This window comes from Penicillium soppii (genome assembly GCF_028829465.1).
Source record: "Penicillium soppii strain IBT 18220 chromosome Unknown utg000003l, whole genome shotgun sequence".
NCBI lineage: Eukaryota > Fungi > Ascomycota > Eurotiomycetes > Eurotiales > Aspergillaceae > Penicillium > Penicillium soppii.
The window spans coordinates 1,773,740-1,801,520 of record NW_026643233.1 but is presented as its reverse complement, the minus strand read 5'-3'; the positions used below and the strand labels follow the sequence as shown (position 1 = coordinate 1,801,520).

Genomic DNA, 27,781 nt, shown 5'->3' with positions numbered 1-27,781 from the left:
CCCCACAGATAGAATGTACGATCGGCGTTGTCAGAATGTCTATACGAACACGAGGGAGAGAAGCATTTGAAGCATTTCCCAAGCTTATTTTAAGCGAATAATATCGGTTAGAGGTTCAAGCTTGGTATGATTATTATTAGGTATTATCCTGCTGCCTATATGCCAAGCCCTTTCATAATTCCCTAACCGCCGGCAATCGCGTATGTATCTTTGATATAGGACTTACATACAAAAGGTACCTATCTGACTTTTCCCTCCTCCTATCATAATTTAAACCAGATACATATGTAGGAGTAATTAAATTATCCATACTATTAAATTGTATTCTAATTATGTTCTAGTTTATTTAAATCATTAATATTCTTTGTGTTATGAAGTCAAGGCTATATTGCTATTAGATACATGGATAGAGGAAAAAGAGAAAGTGTAGAGCAGGTACCTTTTGTATGTAATTCGAATATAAAAGATACTTGACAGTCAAAATTATGGTGGTGAGACGGCTACAGACGCATAGGATGTAGTTGAGTAAGTGACTAGATATGTAGTTTGCTCGGCTCACCTTCCAACGCCTCTATTACTCATATGAGCGCTGGAAATATGGCTACAACATGCCTCAGCTAATGTACCATTCCGCCATTTGGATCAATGCAGGCTAAGATTCATTTTAGCAACTTCCGCCACGAAACTTGTAGTGATCCCACGTCTAATCCAGCTGTCTCATCTTCCAAGGTTAGTATTAAGGCTTAGACCGAGATACGCTGTGGGTTCTGGAAGGCAGACTCCGACTCATCCCCACAACTCCGTCCCAAATCCGACGGAGAGATGTAGGTGAAGGAAGTCGCTGATCCAGTTCGGATTTCGGAGGGAAACTCCGCTTTGTTCTATCAAGTCTGAATTCGAGAGACGATTGCAGCGTATATATAATTAACAGAACTTTGAAATGAAATTGAGTCTACGATACTTATAATCATGATTGGGTAGTCATCACAATACCACACCAGCACACCAAGTCCGTCACCCGTAGCACTTGACTAGAACTCGGATCCTGCAATGGCCGAGACAAGATCTTCTACTTTGGATGAGTCTTCCAAAGATTCGTTCGATAATCGACAGAAGCACTCGGAAGCAAAGCAACGTGGCGGCGAGAACAGTGCCTCTAGCGATGATGAAGAGCTTAAGCCCCAGTATGCTTCCGGCCTGGCGGTCACCCTTATTCTCACATCAGTTACTCTGGCCTATTTCCTATTCTTTCTTGACCTTGCTGTCATTTCCACGGCCACTCCGGCCATCACCTCCCAGTTTGACTCCTTGGTAGACGTTGGTTGGTAAGTGCTCATTTATTTATTTTCTGGGCCATAACTGCTGGTAGCTTTTTTTACAAGCTGCTGATCCATCTTGTCCATCTTGTCCAGGTATGGTGGCGCCTATCAGCTTGGAAGTGCAGCATTTCAGCCCTTAAGTGGCAAGATTTACAGTCGCTTTTCCATCAAGGTATGTATAGGTTCACGTCATGGCTCACCCATCGTGATCACATGAAAAGTAAATTCTCACACGTTCAACATATAGTGGACCTTTCTTGTTTTCTTCGTCATCTTCGAACTTGGGTCTGCCATATGCGGAGCAGCTCATTCGTCCACCATGTTCATCATCGGCCGTGTTATCGCGGGTGTTGGGTCTGCCGGAGTGGCCAACGGTGCGGTAACAACCATTTCCGCCGTCCTCCAACCACGGAAACAGGCGCTTTTCATGGGACTCAACATGGGCATGGGCCAGGTAGGCCTTGCAACGGGGCCCATCATTGGAGGCGCATTTACCACCAATGTGTCCTGGCGTTGGTGTACGATATTCCATTTCTTACATTGGAGATCTCCAAGAGGCTGACGTTCCTTATGCTAGGTTTTTATATTAATCTCCCTTTTGGGGGTAATAGTCAGCGGATTCCTCCTCTTCAACACAATTCCCGAGCCCAAACCCAAGGACCCGCCTCTGCAGATTCTTGGCTCTGCCATCAAGGCTCTAGATCTCCCAGGTTTCATGCTAATTTGCCCAGCGGTCGTCATGTTCCTCTTGGGGCTTCAGTTTGGCGGGAACCAATATCCCTGGGACAGTTCAGTTGTCATAGGCTTGCTAGTCGGCGCTGGCGCCACCTTCACTGTCTTCATTGCTTGGGAGTGGCGCCAAGGAGACAATGCCATGGTGCCATTGGCCATGCTCAAACACCGAGTTATTTGGTCGGCTGCAATGACAATGTTCTTCAGCTTATCCAGTGTTCTTGTGGCTGATTTCTATATCGCAATTTATTTTCAGGCAATCCACGATGACACGCCTGTAATGAGTGGTATTCACATGCTCCCAATTACCCTCGGTATCGTTGTGTTTACCATGATCTCAGGTACCTTGAGTAAGTACTTCAAATGGCGGATTTGGCCTCCCCAAATTTTCTATGTTCACTGACCATCGCCGATACCAAATAGTTTCTGTTTTGGGCTACTATCTCCCATTCCTTCTGGCGGGGGGTGTGATATCATCTATTGGCTATGGACTCTTGTCGACATTAAGCACGACTTCTCCGATTGCAAGATGGATTGGGTACCAAATTCTCTACGGTGTTGGAAGCGGCTGCACGACTGCGGCTGTAAGTTTGATATCAGTCATACAATGACCCCTTCACCTAATATATATCTTCGATTTAGCCCTACATCGCTATACAAAGCCTCGTGGCTTCAGAGCAGATCCCTCTTGCCATGGCTATTATCATCTTCTGGCAAAACATAGGTGCTGCCACCTCTCTAATTGCAGCAAACGCTATTTTCAGCAATAGCCTTCGTTCAGAGCTTCAAAAACGCGCTGCACAAATTAATGTTTCTCCAGACGCTATTCTCAATGCTGGAGTCCGCTCCATCCGTGACCTAGTGTCTGGCTCCGAGTTAAACGCTGTGCTTGCCGCGTATGCGAAAAGCATTGACAAAGTCATGTACCTTGGCATTGCTGTCAGCGTGGCCGTCTTGGTATTCTCTCCAGGACTTGGATGGAAGGACATCCGGAAGGTCAAGGAGCTTCAGATCATTACTGACAAGTCTACTGGCAGCGATGATAAAGACTCGGCAGTGATTGGTTAAATGCAGAGGTTTGTGATCAGCAATAGATTGGGAAAGGGAGCTTTTTAATTCGTCTTCCTGTCATCATCTGCTGATACGGTTGCATGTCTACCGACACGGTGGTCGTTTTCGGTACTTTCAATTCCTGGGTCACCTCCAGGAAATAGCTTTATATTCCACTGTTGTTTTTTTTGAGCAGATTGCATTTTTTTAGACAAAACCTTCCACAGGCAGTTTAAACCAATCATTATTATATATTACACAGCGCCCGAGGCGCGGTGGCTCGCCCTAAACATGGATGCATAGCTGGGCGTAGAGATCACCTGGGTGTCTTCCCTGCCTGTCCTTCTTTTGCTCTACCGGGACCGCTTACCTCCTTGCAAATGTACATGTCTTTCTTCATCCATAAGATATACCCTAGTGAGAGAATTCTGTTTCCAAGGTTACCTAGCGAGGCGAATGACTGTCTTACGCACAGTGCTGTAAGGAAAGTGTAGTGATAGAGTATATTGCATAAATATATAATCGATTTACTGTCTTGCTTTGATTGAATTCCATCCTCAACACTAGATTTTGTTTGTCACTAAGCTAAAGCGTCACAACAAGCTTCTTTCCGGATACACCCATTCTCTGAAGATGGAGAGCCTCTTGAATCTTGTCCAGCCCCTTGCCCACAACATACGGAGGAGGAGCGGGCACAAACTGGCCCTGTTCAAGTGCCTGTGGCAGGAAATTCGTGTAGATATGAGAGACGACGCTAGCGGGGTCAACTAGGCCGTTGACGAGGATGAATTTGGCCTCGACCCCGGTTCTCATGCGCGTCCCAGCCGATTTAACCATACCGCCCATCATGCCCATGAAGTAAGTACCCTTGCCAACAAACGTGGTAAGCTTCTCCGCAGGTATGATGGCGCCTGCCACGGCAATGAGCTTCCGGGTGAGTTTAGGATCATGTTTCTTCATAACTGCGGTGCATGTCTTAACGGCACCATTGCCAATTGTGTAGGCACCGACCAGCTCGTGGTCTTTCAAAGCACCAAGGAGATCCTTGATTAATGTTTTGCTCCTGTAGTCGAAGACTTGAGCGGCACCAAGACCCTTGACATAGTCAAAGTTCTTGGGAGATGACGTAGACAAGACTTGGTAGCCAGCGGCCACAGCAAGCTGAACGGCGTTGCTACCAACACTCGAAGCACCGCCAGTGATAATTACAGTGCGCAGTGAGCCTGATTTGCCCACAGCTTTGGTAGGTGCCGGGTTCTGAGGCAAGTCGAGGCCCAGATAATTCGAGTGGAAGAGACCGTACGCTGCAGTCCCGAGACCTAGCCCCAAGACACAGGCCTGTTCATCGGTGATGTTGGGTGGAATCGGCGTTAACATGTTCTGTCGCATTACTGTATAGAGCTGGAACGCTCCTTCGGCCGGGCTGTTGACCTCTTTCGCAATGGCCGCAGCACTACCGCAGACTCGGTCACCCACGCGGAAACGCTCCACATCGGGGCCAATCTCGACGACTGCACCAGCAACATCGGTACCAAAGATGAAAGGATAGCTGATATGGCTAGCAAGCGCTGGACCAATGTACTGCAGCACCCAGTCGAAAGGGTTAATGGCCACGGCGAGGTTCTTGACCACGACCTGGCCCGACCCAGGGCGCGTGTAGGGCGCATCGCCGACTTCAAATGGCAGGACCTTTTTGGCGGGAATCCAAGCCGCCTGGTTCAGTGGTGCCATTTCGGAGAAAGTAATGGAATAATACGAAGCAGCACCAATTAGACCCGACGATGTGCACAGGAGAGACACGCAGCAAAAGCGAAAGCGTCCGAAGACTTGAGCGAAGTTATATATATATGTGAGTATCTGAGAACTCTATGAAATTCAGGGATGCAAAGTGGGTGCATACAACATACGGAATTTGTACGGCAATCCAAGAACTGAAGTCCGGTTGAGGTCCGGTTGAGACGCTACGCCAACTCGAATAATTCATTTTGATAATTCAATTTGACCCGAGCGGCATCAATTCACCGTTATTCCCGGCTCGTCTTCCAATACTGGAAGAGAATATTCAAGATAAACAGCCGACGGGACTTAGCCCTTTATTCCAAGCGGTGTAGATCATGATCCCAACTACACCTGTTATCAATGCCCAAGGCCTTCTTTCCCAGGGTTGATGGATCACGAGTCCAAGTGAAGATATAATGACTGATACAGACAATGTTGTAAACGGACATCGGAGTGGAAAATCCGGCGGCATTCGTTTTGTTCGTACCGTTTGACGCGGAATATCGGTAGTTCCGGAGTGGCCCCCAGGTGGTCGGTCACCTACATCTCCATCGAGGTATCCTGAGCATCTATCATAGCCTGTCCTGCCTATCACTATCACTATGGAGAGATCAAAACCCTCTAGCACCTACGGTCAGGCTTGCACCCCTTGCTACAAGGCAAAGTGCCGGTGTGTGCGTTCTGCAAATGGCGATAATTGCGAGAGGTTGTTGATATAAAACGGTCAATATTTGAAATAAAGCTTATTATTTACTAGATGCGTTCGCCTTGGGAAATGGTGTGAATCATCAGAGTCGGTTCGCAAGCGTAATACTCAAACAAACCCAACCGATGTGTCCGATACACGCATCGCTCGATTGGAGGACAAGATGGAGAGCTTGTTATCTGCGATGCAATGTTTTATTAGTTCCCCGGGTGGTTCTGGGTCTTCAATCAACATCCTACAACCACCTTCTCTTAATGGAGAAAGCATGTCGTCAGCCACCTCCCTGACTACCCCCACGAGCACCAATCTGGGGTTCAATGAGGGGCATATATACTCGACAAACTCAATTGCCGCTGTGTCGCCGAATCCAAATACAGTATTCATGGCTCATCCATATCCTCTATCGCCAAATCAAACAGACGAACGGCTTAATTTCTTCCGATCTCGCATGCTGCCATCTTTCCCCTTCATTAATCTTACCCCAGACATGACGAGCTGGTATCTCCGCCAAAACCGGCCATTCTTGTTCCAGGCCATTCACACTGTTACCACATTCTCAACACAGGAAAGATTAACTCAATCAGAGAAACTGAAGCATCTTCTATTCACATCTGCCTTGATCAAAGTCGAGTCAAATATCGACCTGTTGCTTGGAACACTGACTTATCTAGCATGGAGCACTGACGCGTTTCTTGGTAGGGCAGACCTGATCTCTCGTCTCATGATGCTCGCGATCTCAATGATATATGATATGCGGTTGTTCAAACCTTCCTCGCCAGACGCACAACTTATGATGACTATCACCCAGGGGCGGGCTGATGAAGATGGTTCCAATCTCGGCGACGAAACGCCATACGGCTTGTTGGAAAGGCAGCGGGCGGTACTGGCATGTTTCATTTTGAGCTCCAAGTGCGCATGGCCTTTCTTAACTTTTATCCACTTAAATACTTTAATAATAACTCCAAGCAGTAAGCAATACTGACATATGACTATCTGTAGTATTTCGTCACACCTTGGGCGTCAAGATGCTTTACGATGGACCCCGCAGATGGAAGAGGCGCTTCGAGTTCTCACCATAAATAAGTCATGCACCGCCGATGAATTGTTTGTCGCTCAAACACGCTTGCAATTGTTGAAGCAAAGAGCGGATGATGTCCGACAGCAGGACGAGACAAATTGTGCTCGCGCAGGGACAGGTTCTACGGCCTCAGCTCCCCGCATATTATATCTGAAGACTTTGCGAAGGCAGCTACATGCGTTAAGATCGTCGTTTCGTGCAGATCACCAACAGATTGGTAAGTAGTTTCTCGGGTGAAGAATGTTGCAATTCCCCTTTACCGCAGGATGGCTAATACCTTCACCTGGGGTGAACCCGGGTTTGACATGTAGATATTCTCAACACACACGCGCAATACGTCGAATTATACATCAATCAGCTAGCGTATTCAATCAGTCAAGATGCTCTTCCTCTAGATTTAGCTGGACGAAGGGGTGACGGTGGGATCCTACTGGGATTTGAACGCCTTGATTGTTTATGGCAGTCCGTCGAGAACATCAAATCGTGGCTGGACAACTTCTACAATATCCCCTGCGCAAAACTCGTTGGTCAACCCTTTCATTTTTGGTCACAGATGATTCTGAGTGTTACACTCTTAAAATATCTTTCAACACTTAGAGACCCAGATTGGGATTGCCAAGCGGTGCGAAACACAGTCAACCTACTATCGACGATGGACTTTATGCTTCAGAAACTCGATCTGAGCAGTAAGGAGCCGGAACTTCAGTGCGACGACCATCTACTGAAGTTTTTATCCAAGCTTTTGTCCAAATCTCGGGTGTGGGCTGAAGCTCGGTGGAACATGTCTTCTCAGATCCAAGACGGTGATCCAAAGCCATGTCAGAATGAAGGTCACAGTAGTCATATGCCGGATCTAGATCAGATGGCCTGGATGCAGTCTATGGATTTGGGAAATGACCAATGGTTTGAAGATGTACTTGGTATGCCTAGGACATTTTATTAGTTGTTGTTGTCAGTTTAAACAATCTGTACAGCCTTCAGATATCATGAATGTCATTTGAGAGGCAAACCCATATCTGGGCCAGTGAAATCTCAGTAATTTAGCTCCTGTATATTTAGTTTATCTGCTGCTGACACAACACCTTGTGCGGAACCAAAATGGTGCGCGAGTGTAAGGATCATAGCAAATGATCCCAAAGTTTCTAATACGCCGATACAATAGACATAGTACTACGAGGTGGCACACTACACAGCTGAATGTATATCATGTACGTGATTGAACTTCTATTGCACATTTTTTTTAGTTCCTTCAAAAGGGTACAGAGATGAATCATCAACCATGGCATCACTATCATGTCTATTACATCCGGGTGCGCTGACGGGGAGCGGAGCGGATAATGTTGTCCACTCGCAGGAGAAGCTGGACGAATATTAGCACGTAATTCATTAATAAAAGCAGACCGAGACCAAGTGTAACATACCTCAGCTGCCTCCGAAGCAGATGAAACAACCGCCTTCTTCAACTTATAGGCCTCCACCACACCGAGCTCACGCATATCCGCAATGCCACCACCGGGCGTCAAAAGGTCCAAACCGGAGCTGGTCATGCCGTTGTTGACAGCCTGGCGCAGACGAGTCACCAGATCACTGGAGTCCAGACCGGCGTTGTCGGCCAAAATGGTGGGGAGTTGCTTGAGAGCGTGAGCGAAAGAGTCAACAGCGAGCTGCTTCTTGCCAGTGGTGTTTTGTGCAGCCTGTTCGACGGCCTTGGACATCACCATCTCGGCACACCCACCGCCCAGGGTGACACGGGGATCCTTGACAGTCTGCGAGAGGACGGCCAGAGCATCGTGAAGTGAACGCTCGGACTCATCCAGAAGCTGCTCGGTGGCACCGCGCAGAACAATGGTGCAGGCTTGACCGGCAGCCACACCGGAGAACTTGATCAGAGTGTCTTCGCCAATGATCACCTCCTCGATCAAATCACATCCACCCAGCTTGACCTGGTCGGGGTGATCGAAAGTGGAGGCGATTTCGCCGCCAGTGACAAGAGCCAAACGCTCGATACCGTCGAAGTCGGCGTGCTCGATGGTCATGATGCCGGCCTCGGTGAACAGTTGCTCGGGCCAGTTGTAAATGAGCTGACGGTTGACGAAGCAGTTGATACCGTGAGACTTGATGCGCTCGACCTTTTGACGCATCTTCTCACGTTCGGCCTTCTCCAAATCAGCCAGCTTACCAGTGGATTCGACCTTGACTCGTGCACCGAAGATCTTGACCTTGTCTGTGTCCATTGCTGTGTTGGCGACCAGGATCTTGGCGTTCTCCAATCGCTTGGGCTGATTGACACCAATCTTCTTGTCCATGATGAAGCCCTCATCGAGGTAGGAGTCGTTCAGCTTGCCACCGGCCTTCTTAATGATCTGAATGTGGGAAAGGTCGGTGGAGCCCTTGAGACGCAGAACGGCCTCACAGGCCAAACGCGCGAAGTGGTCCCGGTCTTGTGCCAGTACTTTAGAGCTGAGTGTTGTGCGGGCGATTGCGTGCAAGTCTTTGCGGAAAGCCTCGGGGTCCTGGCTACGGTCGACTGCTGAAGCTTCGAGAGCGGCAAGAGCGGCCTTACTGGCTATCCGGTAACCTTCGATAATAGTCTGGGGGTGGATCTTCTTGGCAACAAGCTGCTCTGCTTCGCGCAGCAGCTCGGCGGCCAGAACGGTGACCGATGTGGTTCCATCACCCACCTCGTCGTCCTGCACCTTGGAAATGTTGACCAAAACCTTGGCCGCGGCGTTATCCAAAGCGATGGATTTGAGAATTGTAGCACCGTCGTTCGTCACGAGAATATCTCCTGTAGACCTGTCAAGACAATTGTGTCAGTATTTCGGGGGTCATAGCACGTAGTATTATCGATCTCGATAGCTCTCCCCAACGTACGCAGACTGCAGAATCTTATCCATTCCCTTGGGGCCAAGGGTGCTCTTCACCAGGTCTCCGACGGCGATAGCACCGACAAAGGCCGACAGACGGGCATTCTCGCCCTTCTCCTCAATGACATCGTCGCCAAAGATCTGTGTGGGATTGCCGAAGGATGCCTAAGAGGGGTGGAAATTAGTCAACAGGCACACATATTTTTCCCAACTGTACATGAGTGTATTGGGCAGGACATACCATGATGACCAGCGTAATAAGGCAATCGACCAAAGATCAAATGTCTCGCTGGAAAGGTTGAAGCAACTTCTCTTGTCAACAGTGGGGTGAGGGAAAGGAGAAAATCCGCCGCACGATTGGTCCAAGCTTCTGATTGGCTGCTACCCATCACCGCCCGCGATGCATCGCGACGTTTCCATTTTGTCTTCGACACTCCCATTGCAGTAATTGGATTGATTTCTCTTCAAGATCGACAATGGCTAGCGTTGAAGAAGTCGCTCTGCCTCCTGCAAATAAACGGCCCCGTTCCTCTGCCGAGGACGAGAACAGTGAGTCGTCCACATCCTGGTTCTTGTCCAGACCGCTTCCTCGAATCAAACTGGAGATATCCTAACTATATGCGATAACTAGGTGATGATTCGTCTGACGATGATTTCGGTCCTGCGCTGCCCTCCGAGGTAGCGCCCAAGAAGAAAAGGCGCAAGCTTCCTTTCGAGAAAGTTTACGTCAATGCGCTACCTGTTTCCGCGAAGTACTCGAAATCCCTGATGCACAAGGATCAATTATCGTTCGTGACCGTTGCACCCTATACCGACTTTGTGATCACCAGCTCTGTGGATGGATTTGTCAAGTTTTGGAAGAAGATGGCGGAAGGCATCGAATTCGTGAAGGAATTCCGAGCTCACCCAGGTGAGATTCGGAGCGCGACTGTTAGCGCCGATGGTCGCAGTTTTGCCACAGCAGGGTTGGACAAGACAGTAAAGATATTTGATGTCATCACATTTGGTAAGTTGAGACTTTGGTCTGTCCTTAAAAGATTTACTGACGAGGATAGATTTATTGTCGATGTATACACTGGACTTCGTACCTCGATGTGTTTGCTGGGTACACCAGCGCGGAGCATCGCTACCACTTCTTGCCGTGACAGACGAGTCAAGCAGCACAATTGAAGTATTTGATGGACGTGGCGAGAATTCGAAGCCATTACATACTTTGAAATCAATCCACCGTAGCCCGGTTGTATCATTAGCGTTCAACAACGCATTCGACTGCGTTATCTCAGCCGATGAATCAGGCATGATTGAATATTGGAGAGCGGGAGACGGAACTTTCGAGAAACCCGACAACGTCTTCGAGCTGAAGTCTTCAACAAATCTGTTTGCATTCAAGAAAGCCAAATCGGTCCCGACAGCCATCACGATCTCCCCATCTGGCGAGCACTTCGCTACAGTCTCCTTCCCAGACCGGCAGGTCCGCGTCTTCGACTTCGCCACAGGAAAACTTTACCGCACATATGACGAGTCAATAGCCACTATCACAGAAATGCAGCAAGCCGGAACGGCGCCGTACGCATTGGATGAAGTGGAGTTTGGACGCCGCCTGGGCGTCGAGCGCGAAATCGAAAGCGAAGCGACCCGCAACAAAGTAAACGTCACTTTTGATGAATCAGGACACTTCCTGCTCTACGGATCCCTCTATGGCGTGAAGTGCATCAACACATACACGAATCGCGTGGTCCGCGTTTACGGCCGCGAAGAACCCTTCCGTGCTCTCAACCTCGCGCTATATCAAGGTCAACCGCAACGCAAGGGCGTTGTCACCGTTTCAATGGCCGCAAGCAGCAATCCGCTCCTTCAAGAAGCCGAAGAACGCGATCCGATTCTTCTTGCCACTGGATTTGCAAAGGTGCGTTTCTATATGTTCACCAATGAGACGGAGATTTCCAAGTCCTCCCGTGACGTGCAAAATGAGAAGCCCACCCAGTCATCATCCGACAAAGGCGCGGCACCCACGAAAGCCCCGGAGACAGGAACCGCCGCAATTCTACACACAACTTACGGTGATATTCACTTGCGCTTGTATCCGTCAGCGGCACCACGCGCTGTGGAGAATTTCGTGACGCATGCCCGACAAGGATATTACAACAACACCATCTTCCACCGTGTGATCCGAAAGTTCATGATCCAGGGCGGTGACCCTCAAGGTGATGGAACTGGCGGCGAGTCCATCTGGGGCGGTGAGTTCGCGGACGAATTCTCCGTGCTCAAACACGATAGACCGTACACGCTGTCCATGGCGAATGCAGGGCCCAACACCAACGGCAGTCAGTTCTTCATCACCACCGAAAAGACACCATGGCTGGACCAGAAGCATACCATCTTTGGACGTGCGGTGCAGGGACTGGACGTTGTGCACAAGATTGAGAACTGCCGAACACACAAGGAGAAACCCGAGGTCGATATCAAGATTGTCAGTATCAGCATCTCTTGATTGGATCGGCTGTATTTAGAATACACCCGGCTTTCTAATGTTTAAATTTATATGTATGAATGTGTATATGGAGGAGAATCATGGAATGCGCGCACGCGTTGTACTATGTACTGTCCCTCCAAACTTGATTGGTTCGAAGGGGAATAGGGAGATAGATATCCACCTAAAAAAATGGCCGTTGTCAAAGCAGACAAACCATCTAAAGACAAAAAGAAAAATCGCATTTCCAACTCCATCCAAGTAAACAAAACAGCACAAACCATCAGAAAATATCAAGGGGAAAAAAGACCAGATCAAAGACAGCGCATAGTTTTCCATCAAACGCCCATAAATGCGTAATATGGCAATAACCAATTCAAGTATTAAAAAGAAGAATGTCCAATCAACTCTTCTAAACCTGCCTAGTTTCCACATCCCCAGGAATTTGCTCGATTTTCGTCAACCTGGTCCTTGTCCCCGGAACAGGCGTGCTCGATTTGGCAATGTTAGACCGTGAGCTGGCCACAGACCCAGAAGGCAGACTGCGTGCCGAGTTTGCAGCGACAGGTGCAGGACCCCATGCTGCGTCTCGGGGACCAGGTGGAGACGCAGTGCTCAGCGCACCACTGCTACCGCCATGGTAGAGGTTTGGCCGTTTTGCATCGTAACGCCGTTTAAGCCATACGCCGAATGCGCCGATTAGGGAGAACCCAATCAAAAGGACGATGAGCATGACCACCCAGCGGTAATGTGTACTCCACCTGCATTTTGGTTAGCTGGATTTGATGTGTGTATGTATGGGTGCGTGGATAGATGTAGACATGGGTAAAGAGTCGAATTGGATGGTATGAATGGACACGAGGACATACCAAGACTTGTTCTCCGTGTCGGTGGTAGAGTTACTAGTAGTGGACTTGGAAGCGGTGGTTGAGGTTGCGCCGGCCGCAGCGGAGGAAGTAGTTGTGGCCGCAGCTGCAGTGGTGGTACCGCCGGAGCTGCAGTAACTGTTGTACCAAGTGGAGAGGAGGGTTTGATCACCGGAACTGCAAGAGGAGCATATACTTCCGGATGTTTTGAGACCGGTGAGTAGCGCCGATTGACAGAAGCATGAGGTCCATGAAGCGGCGTCCCCTGATTCACAAGACGTTTGTGCGCTTGTCAGGACTGCGCAAGTCAGGCCGCATTGTGGGAATGTGCTCGAGGCGGAGGTGGGCAGGATGCTGGCGGATAGAACCGATATTGACAGGGCCAGAAGGAGGGCAAGAATGGTTGGGAGGCGCGTCGACATGATGGCGGGTTGTTCCTATTTTCCCTTTGTTTCGTTTCGAATCGCGTGTTGTGATTTCCGGTCAAGTCGCCCTGTGTTAGTATAATCTCAGTGGGCCATATTGCGATCTGGGAATAGACCAGAAAAGAGAAAGAAAGACAAAGAGGGGAGAAACACGCAAAGAGATTAAAGCGAGGCGAACGATGGTTTTGGGTCTAGTCTCGCCCCGAACGATGCCGGATTCGCCCTTTTCTTCTTTTTTGCTCGGTTTGCTTTTCCTTTTATTAAATATGTATGGGGGCCTGAGAACTATTTAATCTTACCGTTACATAGTTATATTGTTTTTGGTCCCGTTTAATTTAAATTACAATTTTATTATATCGAGTTAGAGCCTACTTGCGGAGAAAAGGTACCTCGCATCCGGCTAAATTTCCGCAACCGGGCTAACGTGGGATTCTTGACACATTCCATCCAACATTCTGACACCTGCCAGATCTTAGATACAATTTTATCTCATGGACCGGTTTAGAGATGATCAAGATCAGCCAAGCCCAGTCCAGCCCAGGTCTCAGATCATACCCGGGCTGGATGCAGTAAGGATAACCCCACCCACGTTTGAGGTTATTTGGGACCCTGAGTGTGTTACGTACTCCGCACTAGGTGCGACAATATGGTAATTAATGGAATGGTTGATGCCGTGTTCTTGATTAGTCCAATATCTGTCTCTATGCACGGGGTTGTCCATATATTGGCATATTGAAATACATTGTACATATGTATGTTTACAGAATACATACATTCATACATAAACACATCTGTCCAACCCGAAGAAGAACGCCAAATGCGCCCGGCTAAGCAAGCAAGACGACAGGGAGGTTTTTTTTGTTGTTGATACGGCTAATTCTTCGGTTGCGAATTGCATCTACATACCCCGTACCTAGGTCCCAGGGCCAGGTTTATACGCTAGCGACGATAGTCTACACTGGGCCGTAAATTCGGTCTTGAAATCACACCTTCACCAACAAACACACGATTAATTTTCTGGCCCCCACTACTATAGCGTGATTCCAGTTCGCGAATCTCCTGCTGAGCTTGTCGTACGGTCGTACCCCCGAGTGGATCGACCTGCTCAGGAGGTATGAAGCTACGAGACTCGAGCGAACCTCCCTGATCTAGATCGCCAGGCCTCTCATCTTTCCTAAATCCATCTCTATCCTTGCCCCAACAAACAAGACAGGATGGATCCCTTCGGCCGACTCCCTTGGCTTGCCCTGCAAAATGTCCTGTCCGCTCTGCCAGATCTACCGTCGCTCCACAGCCTACACAACGCATTATCGGAAGTCGAAATATTCCCACACCAAAATAATGGCTTATTCGCCCAGATTATAAATGCCATCATCGAAAACACGGCCCGTGAAAGAGGCCTGCTCCAGATTGTGCAGTGTGCCGTACAGCAACTGGTGATCATCTAGACTGAGCAGTCGCGAAGGCGGCAGCGAGAAACAGCCGCAGACCCGATTGTCATCAATAACCTGCGACACCTCGCGGAGCGATACTCCGACCACCCAACACCCATCTTAGGGACTATATCACCGTCGACGCCAGCGGCTGCTCTGTGTCCGCTGCTCGCGCTAATGGCCCGGGAAAGACTTTCTGCTCGAAAAGGCGTCGGATATGACTTTTACTAAGGGAAGAGCAGCCGAACACCACACGCTTTTTCGACGTTCCCTACAAGAATTAACAAAGCTGAAACGCGATATGTATGGACTCAATTCGCCTGGAGTTTCCATTGATGATGTGACACCCCCAGATCCTGACCCTTTGGCAAGAGCACGATACTCATGTCTATACTGGGTTGATCCCTTCGAAAATTGCCATGACACTGAGAGTGCGAAAGAAGACACCCAGGAGGGTGGATTAATCGAGGAATTTCTAACACGCGGTTTTCTCTACTGGCTCGAGTCCATCAGTCTCCTCGACAGAGTCTCAGAGGGCATTGTAGCGATGCGCAAGCTTGACGACATTGCTCAAGTTAGTGTTCAACCCTATAGCTCGTTGATTCACGTTTCCAGCAACTGAAATATACCACAGCGAAAGAAAACAGTCAAGTCACAAGCATTTGCTACGAGAGTCCGGGATGCTTCTCGATTCATTCAATATCACTGGCGAGCAATCGAACGCAGCCCACTGCAAGTATACTATTCAACACTTCTCTTCAGCCCCACAGGAAGTATGACCAGGGCATGCTATCAAGATGCTAGACCGGACTGGGTTCTCCAGGAGCCAGTGATGGACAGCGATTGGAGTCCATGTCTTCAGATCCTTGAGGGGCATTTTGATGAGATTTGTTCGATTGCCTGGTCGCCGGATGGAAGCCGGCTCGCTTCAGGGTCAAATGATCGCACGGTTAGGGTCTGGAATCCGGCTACTGGGAGGTGCATATCGACCCTCAAAGGGCATACTAGTTCGGTGTCATCGGTTACCTGGTCGCCGGATGGAAGCCGGCTCGCCTCAGAGTCAAACGATCACACGATTAGGGTCTGGGACTCGGTTTCTGGGAAATGCATATCGACCCTCAAAGGGGATAGTAGGTCGGTGGTATCGATTGCCTGGACGCCGGATGGAAGCTGGCTCACCTCAGGGTCAATGGATCGCACGGTTAAGGTCTGGGATTCGGCTACCGAGAAATACACATTAACGCTCGAGGTCAATTATCCCGATAGGATTAAATTTGATAAGGCTAATTCGAGCTATCTCCATGCTGATGTTGGCTCATTCGACTTTGCATCTGCTGACCCTATCGTGACATTACCTGGCCTTTCTTCTGCTTTACAACAACCATTCGGATACAGCGTCAATGTTCATTCTCACTGGATCACATTGAAAGGCGAAAATCTTCTGTGGTTGCCCCTAGAGTATCGGCCATCTAGCATCCTAACGTGGTCTGCATACACTTCATTCACGACTACGACAGTGGCAGTGGGCTGTTCCTCAGGTCGAGTCTGGACCCTGACTCTCAGGAATGATCCAGTCTGGAGATACTGCATAGCGACGTCTTTTGGCACTGTATCAAAGAACACACCGGTGAGATCCATAGGCAAATATATCACAGTCAAAAAATTAAACATAAACAATACTTCGAAGGAATGATTGACAACAAGCTAGGAAATCACGTACAAAGTACCCGTCAGGTGAAGTTCTAAAGGATATCTATCAGACTAAATTTAAACGTCATTTGCCCGCTAAGCCAAAGAGGCGCAACCTTTTCGGCGAAGCCAAATAGGGTCTATTAGGGGGCGTCTGTGCCCCATGTCTCAATCCTGACGGTGTCCATGAACCACTATGCCATATGTCATTTTTAGTCATGGTTAAATCTCTCCAGGGCTATAAATTGCCAGAAAGAGGGATACTAGCGTGTTTGATAGAAGGGTTCAAGAAAGTTTCCATGCGTGGGAAATGGTGAAGCTGATTTCGATCCTTCCTGCACGATTATTGAGTGCACTCTCCCCTCTGAAGAGGTCCGGCATACAAAAGCTAGGACATTAGGTCATTTCCAGATAGAGCTAGCTGGTGGACTTTTGAATATTTGAGGTGACATGATCATGTCTTGCAAGTGGAAACGTATAACTAGTACATATCAGCCTCCTCCCCTCCCTACCCCAACGGGGGTCACCCTTCGGTGTGGTGCATTTGCATATATAGAGATAATCAGAACAGCAGTCAGGAAAGCAGTCATCGTTTATGCCCAGTAGTTAAACAAAGGGGGGTGTAATTATCCATCCCCTAGACTTATGCAGAGACAAAACATACAAAATGGTGGAAACTAAAAAGTGGATTGTGTCCCTCCCCACATTTATCCTTTAACAACCTCCATCCACAATGCCATCCCGCCAACTTCTGTCGTCCCTAGTAACCTCCCTCAGCAATACTCGCTGGACATTGACTCGCACTCTTCGAAGCGAAAATCCCCTCGACCTGAACGGGGAGCTGCGCGGTACAGCAACTTTCACCGCCCAACCCCCATCCACAACCTCCGACCGTGACTGGCTTTACTGCGAAGAAGGCGAAATCCCCAGCAATGTTGGAATCGGCGCGGTTCAACCCGGTCTTCGCTGGACAAAGAAATACATTTGGCGCTTGGGGAGCGACAGTGGACGTGTCAGCGTGTGGTTTGTGAAGATCGCGCCGGGGCCGGAAGAAGCGGACTACCTGTTCCACGATTTTGACTTTGATGTCGATGCCCATCCACCCGCGGAGCAATCAAAATCTGCTACACAGAAGGATCCTGGCGAGTTTGTGGCAGCACCGGTGCCTCCATTGGTCCTGGCTACCGATTCCGGGAAGGAGACTACGGTATTGAATGCGAGGGGCAATCACCTCTGTATCAATGATATGTATCGCACAGCCTATTCATTCCGCATTGAACCAGAGACCGGAGAGGTGCTGAGTTGGGCTAGTCGACACGTTGTGAGAGGTCCCAAGAAGGGACAGGAGATTATCAACCGGTATGAGAAGGGCGCATGAGAGAATACGGGGACTTCAGCTGCGATGAATCCGTTCGCAAGGATCTACAACCATCTATTGGGCGCACTGTGAAATGTGTGGAGTCAAGATTCTGACTGTTCTGTTCCTTCCCCCTCATATATTCCACGATGGCTCCGCCCATCACGACCTACATTCGATTGCTCCGCTATTCACAGTGTGTAAATGAAATCCGGTCTCTTATCACCCAGCAACTCGATTTGGCTCTGATCCATGCCTTCAATCCATTGGTCACGCTCGCCCCGCTGACGCTTTGCGTTCTCGCGCCGCAGTAGGAAATACTGCACCACAGATCCACCAAATAAAAACACGACCAGGTAGCCGAGAACTACTCCGTGGCCAGGGTAGTATCGCGGCTTGTCGTTATCACGGTAAATGTTGGACGAGACAATTCCATTCAGGTTTCCCCAACCGATGATGAATCCCAAGGAGACTCCTCGTTTGTATACACCTAGGCAATGTTAATTGTTGGGTTTCCCATAGATTGAAGTAACCTCATGATCAGGCTCAGAACTGACCTTCAGTGTTGTTGCTGGTCCAAGAGATCGTGTTTGCAATGGCCGGGTAGATACCCATGGCTCCAAGGAACACTCCTGCGTAGCGTCCTCCGGCAGATTTGCAACCAAGTAACATGGAGAACCCGATCATTCCCAGAAATGACACACCAATGTTGCAGAGACCACGCTGCCGTGTACGGTCTGCAATGAAGCCAATAGTCACAGTCAAAATTGCGGCTGCAGCGTACGGGGGGACGCTGAGCAATTGGGCACGAATGGAGCTGTAGCCTTGTAGAGTAGCAAAGTCAGTAAACAAGCATATTAGACCCTCGAAAGGTATAGCGGATCAAATTAATTACCCTAAGAAGCAATGTTAGCGCAACGCCTCCCATCAGACTGTAATGGAACTCACCAATTCATTGATGATCGTAGGCACGAATAGCGAAAAGGCATAAAGCGCTCCATCGGCCCCCATGTATATAACTGCACCAGTATAGGTTTTCCAATCCTTAACACTGGCCCAAAAATAATCCATCTTAAACTCTTCATGTTCCGCACTGGACTGCTGGTCCAATGCAAGACGTCGTAAGACACGCTTGCGATCAACTTCGGAGAGGAAGCTTGCTTGGTCGGGGAAATCATAGACACACCAGAACGATGCAATTCCAATCAGGAATGTCACCAGTCCCTCCAGAATAAAAATCCACGCCCATCCAGCCTTTCCGGCCACGCCATCCATCTTCGCGATCGCTGCTGCTAGAAGCCCACCAAAAGAGCCTGCCAAGGCAGCAGCAGAGAAGAAAATTGCCATTCGTACGCCAAATTCGGACCGTTTGTACCAACAAGAGAGGAAATAACCGACTCCTGGAAATAAGCCTGCTTCTGAGAGACCGAGGAACCATCGCACTGCCATTAACCCGGCGTAATTATGTACCAATCCCATGCAGGTCATACAGATGCCCTGTTGTTGTTATCAGTAGGAGGCAGAAGTATGGGAAGAGGAAATTGCATACCCACGCCATCATGATGAGTGGAATAAAGATGCTTGGGCGCAGACGTTTCAGTAGGACATTCGTCACGGGCTCAAAAACCGAGTACGAAACGAAGAATATTGTCAGTGTCGCATTATATTGAGCATTTGTCATGCCCAGATCTGTCTGAAGTCCAACAATTTTCGCATTGCCGATGTTCGTCCTTGACGATTTAGCTTTTGCACATCTGAGGATCTAAGGATTCTTACCGGTCAAGAAACGAAACCAGATAAAGCAGACTGAGCCATGGCACTAGGCGGATATCGAGTTTCCACAATAGCTTCCGATCCTATAATGTATTCGTGCACCAGTCAGCAATTGTGGCGTCAAAGTAGCCTTATTAGGCCGATAGGAGGGATCAAGGGATAACCAACAATCTCAGCCCTTTCTTCATCGCTCAGCCCTTCATCCGGATCCTCAAAGCCGGCCGCAAGAAGTGAGCCTTTAAGATCTGGATCTCGTTCAGTATCGGACAACCGCGACACAGTTGATTTCTCGTCATATGTAATTGCCATTATGCAAGTCCTCGCCGATCAACAAGGGAAAAGCTTGGTTGAATTCGGAGCTGCGAGCTGCTTGAGAAAAGAAATCAGCAACACGCAGCAAAGAGGGGCAAGCAACTTGCACTTATAAATTCGGCAGCTAATATTGCAGAGCATCTTTGCTAGGGCCGAGCCAATCATGGTTGCATTATGTGCGTCTGCGTGCAGGGGTCGCAACAATTTGGATGTGATCGTCGGGATCAGCGGGAGTTGATTGAAGTGGTTGGGGTAGGATCGGCGTGGGGAAGCTGGATTATGGCACTATCCCCCATATTGGGGATATATGTAGCGAGTCAGAAACGAGAAATGCCTTCATAGGGTTCAAAAGCCATAATCACAATGCGAATGACTTCAAAACTTGAATTTATTGCGCGGAATTCTGTTATATCGACCTGATGTCGGCTAGAAGGCCGAGAGAGTCCGGGGTCTAAGCGGGGAAATCGAAAGGAGGGCAACTATATCCCGGAGAAGTGACTCCACTGTCAGCTTCACGAATGAAATGTCTAATCAGCTTTGAGAAGTGCATTTGCATCGGTGTCAGTGGGCAGACTGGTAGGTTTGGTAACGAAACCATAACAGAGTGTGGATGGTCTCTACTCCGTACCATACACAGAGAAGGCCATTTACTTCCATGTGCCCGATAACAAGCTCAGTTAGGTGTTTTGTACGAGGAATTGGAGGTCCAGTTAACTAATGGCACCGTTGGCGACAAATTAGATGTATTGAGATTGGATTTATATGGGTATCGGTCTACAGTGTGAAAAGTTCGCGCGATAAATAAAATTCCCTGAAACAGCTCCTCCTAACCACCAAAGAGCTGAATTGGGGGTCGTGTTGCCAATTTGTGCGGAGACAGGGCGGAGTTCTTACTTACTTTTCATTTCAACCAGTACCATATCACCTCTTCCTCAGTTCGGGGGAGTGTCCTCGTTCTGAGGAGTTTTCCCGCAGGGATCGGATCCGAACCACATCTTCTCAATCCCGGGGCAAACTTGAAGGAGTTTGTATGCCCGCATTGCCATTTCAATCGAATGAAAGAGAATCGTGATTTCTTCTCGAGTCTGATGCTCCTTGAAGCCCTCGATGTATGCAGCAACGATAGAGTCAGACAGTATCAAATGAACTGTTCTCTTGATGGATCGATCTGCACTGCAGATTGTCAGAGTGCGGGTTCGGCCACGGTTGACGATCCGATCTTGTAGAATGCGGCGCATGGGATATGTTGGAGTCCCAACAAGATTCACCTCGACCTTCTGAAAGGCGACATAGCAACCCTCCTGCTCAGCGATACTCAAGAACTTGGCTGCTCCCGATGAGTTTACGAAAGTGATGAAGGCAGTCAGAAAACCAGTGATGCGCACTGTGTTACACATACATGCGGAGAGTACTTCGCCACCGCGGATCGCCCGAAGCACCTGGTCCATTGAAGTGTTTGAAGGCAGATTCGAGATCGTGATAGTGCGAAACCCTTTCTCGGCCTCACAAGGAGTGTGTCGAAGACCGATTCGGATGATCGGAAGATTGGGGAACTTTGTCTTGCCGGCTTCCAACAAGCGGGCCTCGGCGAGGGGTAGGCTTTTAATACCGTCAAGTAAATCAGTGAGATTCTTAGTCCATTCAATGACTTGAGAGTGAGGGTAAAGTTGCTGGGGCACATGAGCTATAAATGTGGACTTTGTGTTGAAATGGCCTTCACCTGAACTTTCAGATGGAGTGTCCATTGGCAGCTCCTGGTGCGAAAGACAATCAGCAAAGTTATTTGATAGCCGAAGGAGCTGATCCATATAATTTGATGTGCATACCTTCTCAAGCCAGTCATTGCTGTTTACCGGCATGTTTGGGGTCTCGGATCTAGATGAAGACGTAAGTGGCATATTTTAACAAACTTGCGGCTGCGAAGTGGGCAAAGTAGGGAATATAAGCCAAAACTGGCGAACTTGAGCAAGATCCATACTTGCAGATCAAAGTGGGCGAACCTAGACAAGACTGAAATGGGTACAGGTGTTTACCTTTCAGGTATGAGAGCAGGAAAATCGATCTCCTCCTCTAGAAGAGCGTCCAGGATATTGAGCTTTCTGTTATCAATCATTGCTTCTTGCCGTTGTTGAGGATACTAGATTCATGTAAATATGAAAAATGTTGTGAAGAACAGCAAACGTAGACCTTGTGTGTGAGTGAACAGTTGAGGAGGAAAGGAGAGAGTGTAGTGGACCAACCCATAGAGACTAAAATGGCGACAAAAATTTCCCACTGTGTTGTTTTCATCTGATCTAAACGAAGTGGATCGTATACAAAATCGCGCATCTTTTCGATATCTTTCACTTCCCTCCCACTTCCATATGGGAAAAGTCCTATCACCTCGATATAAAGTACAGTATAACTGAACTGACTAGCCATGCGCACACTTCTTGAGACCAAGTTTCATGTTACCAAATTATTCTATGGTTCATGCTCCAAGTGAACAAGGATGTTATGCCATCGATGCCTCTGAGGATGACTCTTAAGTTGACTCTTAGGTCCATATACAGACAATGGAACATGAAAGGAGAGCGATCACCTAAAAAGCAGGAAGCATGCCTATACCCCGAAGAGGATGGTGGTGAAAGTGAAATAAACAGAGAGCGCTTGGAATCAGCTTTTGTTAAGCAAAAAATATTGACATATAGGATATAAGCAGCTTGGCCGTTCCAAGAAAAAGAGACCTCACATGGCGCATCATGCCATGCACTCGAAGGTGCAGCTCGTATTCTACTTACGAGATGGTTCATGATTTTTTGGAATGCGCGAACTTCAAAAAATTAGATCTGAGGGAGTGAAATTTATAGAATTTATATTCCAATTTACATGTCACTAACTATACGGGAGAGAGTTCAGGCAAAGACAAAAGGCAACGATAATACACATGTACTTCTTGGAAAAGCAGGGAGTGCAATATTGTCGAATATTGTCGATCATCTGCTTGAGAAAGGCCCGAGCTGTCACCCACCACGTGGGAACTTTATAAAAAGAAAAAAAAGAAAAGCGGAGATTAACTTTTGGAAATTGTCTTTGTTCTTGGAGTGTCTTTATCACTTTGTTTTTGTTTTTCTATTTACTTGAAATTAGTACAATAATGTTATCCTGGATGCAGTTAAGTGAAGCCACTACCCCAAGACCGCATGCGGAACTTGGATATTTCCCAACGCCGTCAATATTATACGAAGGCAGCTGAAGGCCATAACAAGCCCATGATCAGCCCAGACTCCGTCATTTGAACTGTACCAAATTGAGTCTAGACAGCTTGCCAAGCCTTGGAAGGATCCATGGGCCCTCTGATTCTTATTGGATGATCCCATCTTTCCCGTCGTGGGGGGCTAAAGCTGACTCTCTCTCTGTTTCATCTCGGACTCCGACTTGGATCTTGATCTCTTAAGATCTCCCCATCTTCTGCTGGGTATTCAATCCATGGCGACTGCAACAACGACGGCTACGGCCACCAGTGCCGCACGAGTGAGCCCGCAGGGTGGTATCCTCGAAGGCGGCAACCCAACCGTTTACGACTCTAAGAACCCGCTGGTGTTGTTTATTATCCAGGTAATATTACTCTTCTTCTGTTCTTTGGGGCTTTCTACCCCTTTTCTCTAAAAAAAAAGATTGAGAACTGAAGCATCTTCAGGCAGTGATTATTATTGTGCTGTGTCGCTTGATCCACTGGCCCCTCTCAAAGATTCGTCAGCCTCGAGTGATCGCAGAAGTCATTGGAGGAATTGTTCTGGGCCCATCCGTTATGGGTCGCATCCCCGGATTTACCGATGCCATCTTCCCAACGGCCAGCATTCCCAGTCTCAATGTAGTCGCCAACCTGGGACTAGTGCTTTTCCTCTTTCTAGTTGGTCTAGAGACTGATCTTCGCTTCCTGATCAGTAACTGGCGGATCGCTCTGAGCGTGTCCGCTGCGGGCATGATCCTGCCGTTTGGACTGGGTTGTGCCATCTCGTACGGTTTGTACAATGAGTTTCATGATGACCCGGGCACCAAGCCTATCCAGTTCGGGACTTATTTGCTGTTCATCGGTATCGCCATGGCCATTACCGCCTTCCCTGTGCTCTGCCGTATCTTGACGGAGCTGAAGCTGCTTTCCACCCGCGTCGGTGTCATCGTGCTTTCTGCCGGTGTCGGAAATGATGTGGTTGGTTGGATTCTACTCGCGCTGTGCGTGGCGCTTGTCAATGCGGGCAGTGGCATTACTGCGCTATACGTGCTCCTGGTTTGCGTGGGTTACATGCTTTTCTTGACTTTCGCATTCCGCCCACTCTTCCTTCGCTTCCTTGAGAGGACAGGAAGTTTGCAGAAAGGTCCTAGTCAGTCAGTGGTAGCGCTGACCTTGCTGATTGCATTGGCTTCGGCGTTCTTCACCCAGGTTATTGGTGTTCACGCCATTTTTGGAGGGTTCGTGATTGGTTTGATCTGTCCACATGAAGGTGGGTTTGCCATCAAGGTCACGGAGAAGATCGAGGATTTGGTTGGAGCCCTTTTCCTGCCACTTTATTTCACTCTCTCTGGTCTGAGCACCAACTTGGGCTTGCTGGACTCAGGGATCGTCTGGGCCTATGTTGTTGGTGTCATTGCCATTGCTTTTATTGCCAAGGTGGCTGGAGGCGCATTTGCATCCCGTCTCTGTGGTATGCTATGGCGCGAAAGCTTTTCTATTGGTGTCTTGATGAGTTGCAAGGGATTGGTCGAACTAATTGTGCTGGTGAGTCAGTCTTTTTTCTCCATGGGGTTCCTGTAGTTGAGATTAACTAATTTGAACCCTAGAACATCGGTCTACAAGCGAAGATCTTGAGCACCCGCACGTTCACCATCTTCGTCGTTATGGCCTTGGTCACTACATTCCTGACAACCCCTCTGACGACTGTGTTATATCCAAATTGGTACCAAGTCAAGGTCGAGCGATGGAGACGAGGAGAGATCGACTGGGACGGCAACCCTGTTGACCGCATTGACCGTAATGATAGCGTTGCCATTGCCAAAGATCAACTGAAGAGCACCCCTGTGCGAAAGCTCCTCGTCTATCTTCGTCTAGATGGGCTTTCAGGTATTTGTACCTTGGCAGCTTTGCTTAGCTCAAAGCGCCGATCATCTCTGTCGTCGCGGATTCACCCTACGAAAAGGCCAAAGCAGAGCGACCAAACGATCGAGGACCCCATCCCCTCCGAAGAGGAAGAAGATGCGACGCTGCGGGTACACGGTGTCAGGCTGATGGAACTCACTGACCGTGACTCCAGCGTGATGAAAGTTGCCGCTGCGGGTGAGCACGCACTATGGGATCCAGTAGTCAACACATTCCGCGCCTTCGGCGACTGGCACGACCTTGCTCTCATGGCAGGTGTTTCTGTTGTACCCGAGCATTCCTACGCAGACACCGTCATCGGTATGGCGCAACAGGACACCGCAGATCTTCTTCTTCTCCCCTGGAGCGAGACTGGAACCCTGGCTGACCGCCAAAATGGCCTCGACGTCTCGGACGCAAATCGATTCTCGAACGGTGCCTACACCAGCTTCGTCTCTGATATCCTCCAACGGGTCTCTGGTCATGTCGGTATCTTGATCGAGTACGGACCGGGGTCATCCTCTAAGCGGCCTGCCATCTCACGCACTGCCAGTGGTATGAGTATCCAGACTTCGCTTTGGTCCCGTCAACCAAACAACACCCGCTCCCATCACGTCGTCCTTCCATTTTTCGGTGGCGAGGATGACCGCTTCGCTCTCCGTTTTGTCATGCAGCTTGCCAAAAACGACCAAGTAACAGCAACAGTGATTCACATCGGTGGACGGAATAGCGATGCCCACAAGGGAGGCGTTACCACCGTCGTTTCACCTTTAAGCTCAAGCGCGCTCCAAACATCGACCTCCCAATCTGACCTGATCTTTTTCGAGACGCTGCGCGACTCACTACCAGAAGAATTATCAGACCGCGTCGTCTTCAGCCAGCCTGATTTAACCGAGTCTCTATCCGATCCAGTCCGAATGGCCATTCTCTCGGTACGAGAAGAGCTGGGCCATACGTCTAACAAAGCGAATAACATCGTGGTCGTTGGGCGGCGCAGCGTCTCTTCTGAGATCGAACTTGGCCTCTCTGAGGACAATATTGGACAAGACACCCGTCAGGCGCTTGGGGCTCTTGGTACCGCGATGGTCCAGCCTGATAACAAGATCTACGGCAGTGTTTTGGTGCTACAGTCTGGTACTCACAGTGGACTCGCTGATTACTACCGCTGAACATATTTGTTCATTTCGTTGTCAAGCACTTGAATACTGCTGCATATCATGGAACTTCAATTTGCTCATTTGAATATAAGTATTTCGAGAGACTTTTCCCTTGTCGTAAATCATATAGTATGTGGAATGAGTAGACATCTAGATTACAACTCTTAAACCAGAGTAATTACGCCGCATTCTGTACCGATGAAACCCCCGGACGCCAGACCCGGCAACAAATAAAGGGAAAAGAAAATAAACCGTTAGGGATCTCTGACAACTCCGGATGAAATAGAAGTAGTATGAGTCGACGACGCCCCCTCCCAGAACCAAGGCGGACTGTCCTGTCGACGACTGGTACGCCTGGACCCCACATTTGAAGGCGGATCCCTGTCCGATGGGAATGAGCTAACCTCGCTGATCTCACGGTTGCTCGATGGTAATTCCTGGCTGTCATAGCCACCGCGCGCAACGGCAACGAGTCTCCCCAAAATGGCATATTCAAGCTTCAGTTTGATACTATACGCGACAGGTTTGAACATCACCTGCACGGCATAGTAGCCCACATACTCGATGACCACGATCGCGATATCCAGGAGCAAGATCACGAGATTGATGATCAGCAACTGATTCAGGATTCCTTGCGGACGACCCTCTGGTCTGAGCCGTAGAAGTTTGACTGTTTCCCAGACGTAGATGCTGGAAATAATCAACTCCTGCACGCAGAACCCAACCAGCTGAATCCGTTCCATTACGCTATATCCGTTGGCAAAGACTCCAATCGGATGCGCAACGGTGCCGTACAATAACACAAACACAGGGGTATGGAATAACACAGCATCGACACAGATCATGTAAAGCACACCTCGTAGTAACTTGGTATTTTGGAGGACCAGATGCAACCGTGACCAGAGCACCACCGATTGACCGGTAACCATGCCGACCCAGCTGATGAGGATGAGTGTAACACAAAGCCATGGTGTCACGCCAGTCGGGAAAAACAGAAGAATAAATCCCAAGCAGTGGGTGATGATGCACGCGGAGGAGATGAGTAGGCTCCAGAAGTAGGTGCCTTTCCAGCGTTTGAACGAGAAGAAACAAAGCACTATCAGTTCGATAGCGTTGTACCATGCTACAGCAGAGAAGGCGGCGAAGATTCCGGTACGTAGGGAGGAGGAGGAGCCGTAGTTGTGGATTAAAGCTGTGGCGATGGATGTGGCGGAGTCGGAGGCCATTGATATGACATTGTTTCAATCCACTGTCTGGAGACAGGGAGAGAGAGAGTACCTGGGTAGGAAAATAGGAAGTGTAAAAAGAGTAAGAGATTGAAAACGAGGAAAGGGGTATGATTATGACGGGACTAGTTCATAACAAAAGTTTGAAGTCAATAAAGATTTTTTCCATCATTGCCAATCTGATCAAAGTCATAGCAGTTGCGAGCATTATCATGGTTGAGAACAAATTTTGGGTATGGAGAAAAATCCCCAATCCATGACAGCTCCTCAGGCGGTCGTTCCATGGGTCGTTTCAATCAAAAGCAGAGTCTGAACGAGTCCGAACGAATCAAGACGGGGTTTCTCGTGGGACCTCCCAAATTTGTGGGGGAGGACGACGATTGTTGGTATCTCATTCGTTCTCGCTTTCGGATCTGGGGAACTTTA

General features: G+C 48.7%; 13 protein-coding genes across 13 annotated transcripts; 7 read left to right on the top strand and 6 right to left on the bottom strand.

The window, feature by feature from the left end:
- Nucleotides 1–1,050: 1,050 nt before the first annotated feature.
- N7529_002817 (MDR family MFS transporter) lies at nt 1,051–3,119 on the top strand (the record flags this gene model as incomplete). Its single annotated transcript, XM_057238345.1, has 6 exons — nt 1,051–1,325; nt 1,413–1,491; nt 1,567–1,837; nt 1,931–2,401; nt 2,475–2,635; nt 2,694–3,119. 6 exons carry the CDS (start codon nt 1,051–1,053, stop codon nt 3,117–3,119), a joined length of 1,683 nt encoding a protein of 560 aa, XP_057100956.1.
- A 567-nt stretch (nt 3,120–3,686) lies between these two features.
- On the bottom strand, nt 3,687–4,832 carry N7529_002816 (zinc-binding alcohol dehydrogenase family protein; the record flags this gene model as incomplete). The annotated part of the gene is made up of 1 exon (XM_057238344.1): nt 3,687–4,832. The coding sequence occupies one exon, from the start codon at nt 4,830–4,832 to the stop codon at nt 3,687–3,689; it is 1,146 nt and encodes a 381-aa protein (XP_057100955.1).
- Nucleotides 4,833–5,482: 650 nt separating this feature from the next.
- Nucleotides 5,483–6,889, top strand: N7529_002815 (uncharacterized protein; the record flags this gene model as incomplete). The annotated part of the gene is made up of 3 exons (XM_057238343.1): nt 5,483–5,550; nt 5,638–6,495; nt 6,586–6,889. 3 exons carry the CDS (start codon nt 5,483–5,485, stop codon nt 6,887–6,889), a joined length of 1,230 nt encoding a protein of 409 aa, XP_057100954.1.
- Nucleotides 6,890–7,964: 1,075 nt separating this feature from the next.
- Nucleotides 7,965–9,775, bottom strand: N7529_002814 (chaperonin-containing T-complex subunit CCT2; the record flags this gene model as incomplete). Its single annotated transcript, XM_057238342.1, has 4 exons — nt 7,965–8,024; nt 8,086–9,460; nt 9,539–9,696; nt 9,773–9,775. The coding sequence occupies 4 exons, from the start codon at nt 9,773–9,775 to the stop codon at nt 7,965–7,967; spliced, it is 1,596 nt and encodes a 531-aa protein (XP_057100953.1).
- Nucleotides 9,776–10,007: 232 nt separating this feature from the next.
- Nucleotides 10,008–12,022, top strand: N7529_002813 (WD40 repeat domain-containing peptidylprolyl isomerase; the record flags this gene model as incomplete). The annotated part of the gene is made up of 3 exons (XM_057238341.1): nt 10,008–10,080; nt 10,163–10,537; nt 10,587–12,022. The coding sequence occupies 3 exons, from the start codon at nt 10,008–10,010 to the stop codon at nt 12,020–12,022; spliced, it is 1,884 nt and encodes a 627-aa protein (XP_057100952.1).
- A 391-nt stretch (nt 12,023–12,413) lies between these two features.
- On the bottom strand, nt 12,414–13,289 carry N7529_002812 (uncharacterized protein; the record flags this gene model as incomplete). The annotated part of the gene is made up of 2 exons (XM_057238340.1): nt 12,414–12,762; nt 12,871–13,289. 2 exons carry the CDS (start codon nt 13,287–13,289, stop codon nt 12,414–12,416), a joined length of 768 nt encoding a protein of 255 aa, XP_057100951.1.
- A 1,217-nt stretch (nt 13,290–14,506) lies between these two features.
- On the top strand, nt 14,507–14,956 carry N7529_002811 (uncharacterized protein; the record flags this gene model as incomplete). Its single annotated transcript, XM_057238339.1, is given in 2 exon segments — nt 14,507–14,728; nt 14,741–14,956. 2 exon segments carry the CDS (start codon nt 14,507–14,509, stop codon nt 14,954–14,956), a joined length of 438 nt encoding a protein of 145 aa, XP_057100950.1.
- Nucleotides 14,957–15,026: 70 nt separating this feature from the next.
- Nucleotides 15,027–16,294, top strand: N7529_002810 (WD40 repeat domain-containing protein; the record flags this gene model as incomplete). Its single annotated transcript, XM_057238338.1, has 3 exons — nt 15,027–15,299; nt 15,360–16,210; nt 16,249–16,294. 3 exons carry the CDS (start codon nt 15,027–15,029, stop codon nt 16,292–16,294), a joined length of 1,170 nt encoding a protein of 389 aa, XP_057100949.1.
- Nucleotides 16,295–17,147: 853 nt separating this feature from the next.
- Nucleotides 17,148–17,792, top strand: N7529_002809 (uncharacterized protein; the record flags this gene model as incomplete). The annotated part of the gene is made up of 1 exon (XM_057238337.1): nt 17,148–17,792. One exon carries the CDS (start codon nt 17,148–17,150, stop codon nt 17,790–17,792), a length of 645 nt encoding a protein of 214 aa, XP_057100948.1.
- A 170-nt stretch (nt 17,793–17,962) lies between these two features.
- Nucleotides 17,963–19,853, bottom strand: N7529_002808 (uncharacterized protein; the record flags this gene model as incomplete). The annotated part of the gene is made up of 6 exons (XM_057238336.1): nt 17,963–18,261; nt 18,329–18,635; nt 18,720–19,268; nt 19,321–19,501; nt 19,548–19,627; nt 19,713–19,853. The coding sequence occupies 6 exons, from the start codon at nt 19,851–19,853 to the stop codon at nt 17,963–17,965; spliced, it is 1,557 nt and encodes a 518-aa protein (XP_057100947.1).
- Nucleotides 19,854–20,788: 935 nt separating this feature from the next.
- Nucleotides 20,789–21,715, bottom strand: N7529_002807 (uncharacterized protein; the record flags this gene model as incomplete). The annotated part of the gene is made up of 2 exons (XM_057238335.1): nt 20,789–21,610; nt 21,683–21,715. The coding sequence occupies 2 exons, from the start codon at nt 21,713–21,715 to the stop codon at nt 20,789–20,791; spliced, it is 855 nt and encodes a 284-aa protein (XP_057100946.1).
- Nucleotides 21,716–23,294: 1,579 nt separating this feature from the next.
- N7529_002806 (Kha1p) lies at nt 23,295–26,141 on the top strand (the record flags this gene model as incomplete). Its single annotated transcript, XM_057238334.1, has 3 exons — nt 23,295–23,453; nt 23,536–24,615; nt 24,678–26,141. Coding segments are annotated over 3 exons (2,703 nt in total), but the record flags the coding sequence as incomplete, so codon positions are not given.
- A 242-nt stretch (nt 26,142–26,383) lies between these two features.
- On the bottom strand, nt 26,384–27,355 carry N7529_002805 (uncharacterized protein; the record flags this gene model as incomplete). The annotated part of the gene is made up of 1 exon (XM_057238333.1): nt 26,384–27,355. The coding sequence occupies one exon, from the start codon at nt 27,353–27,355 to the stop codon at nt 26,384–26,386; it is 972 nt and encodes a 323-aa protein (XP_057100944.1).
- Nucleotides 27,356–27,781: the final 426 nt, after the last annotated feature.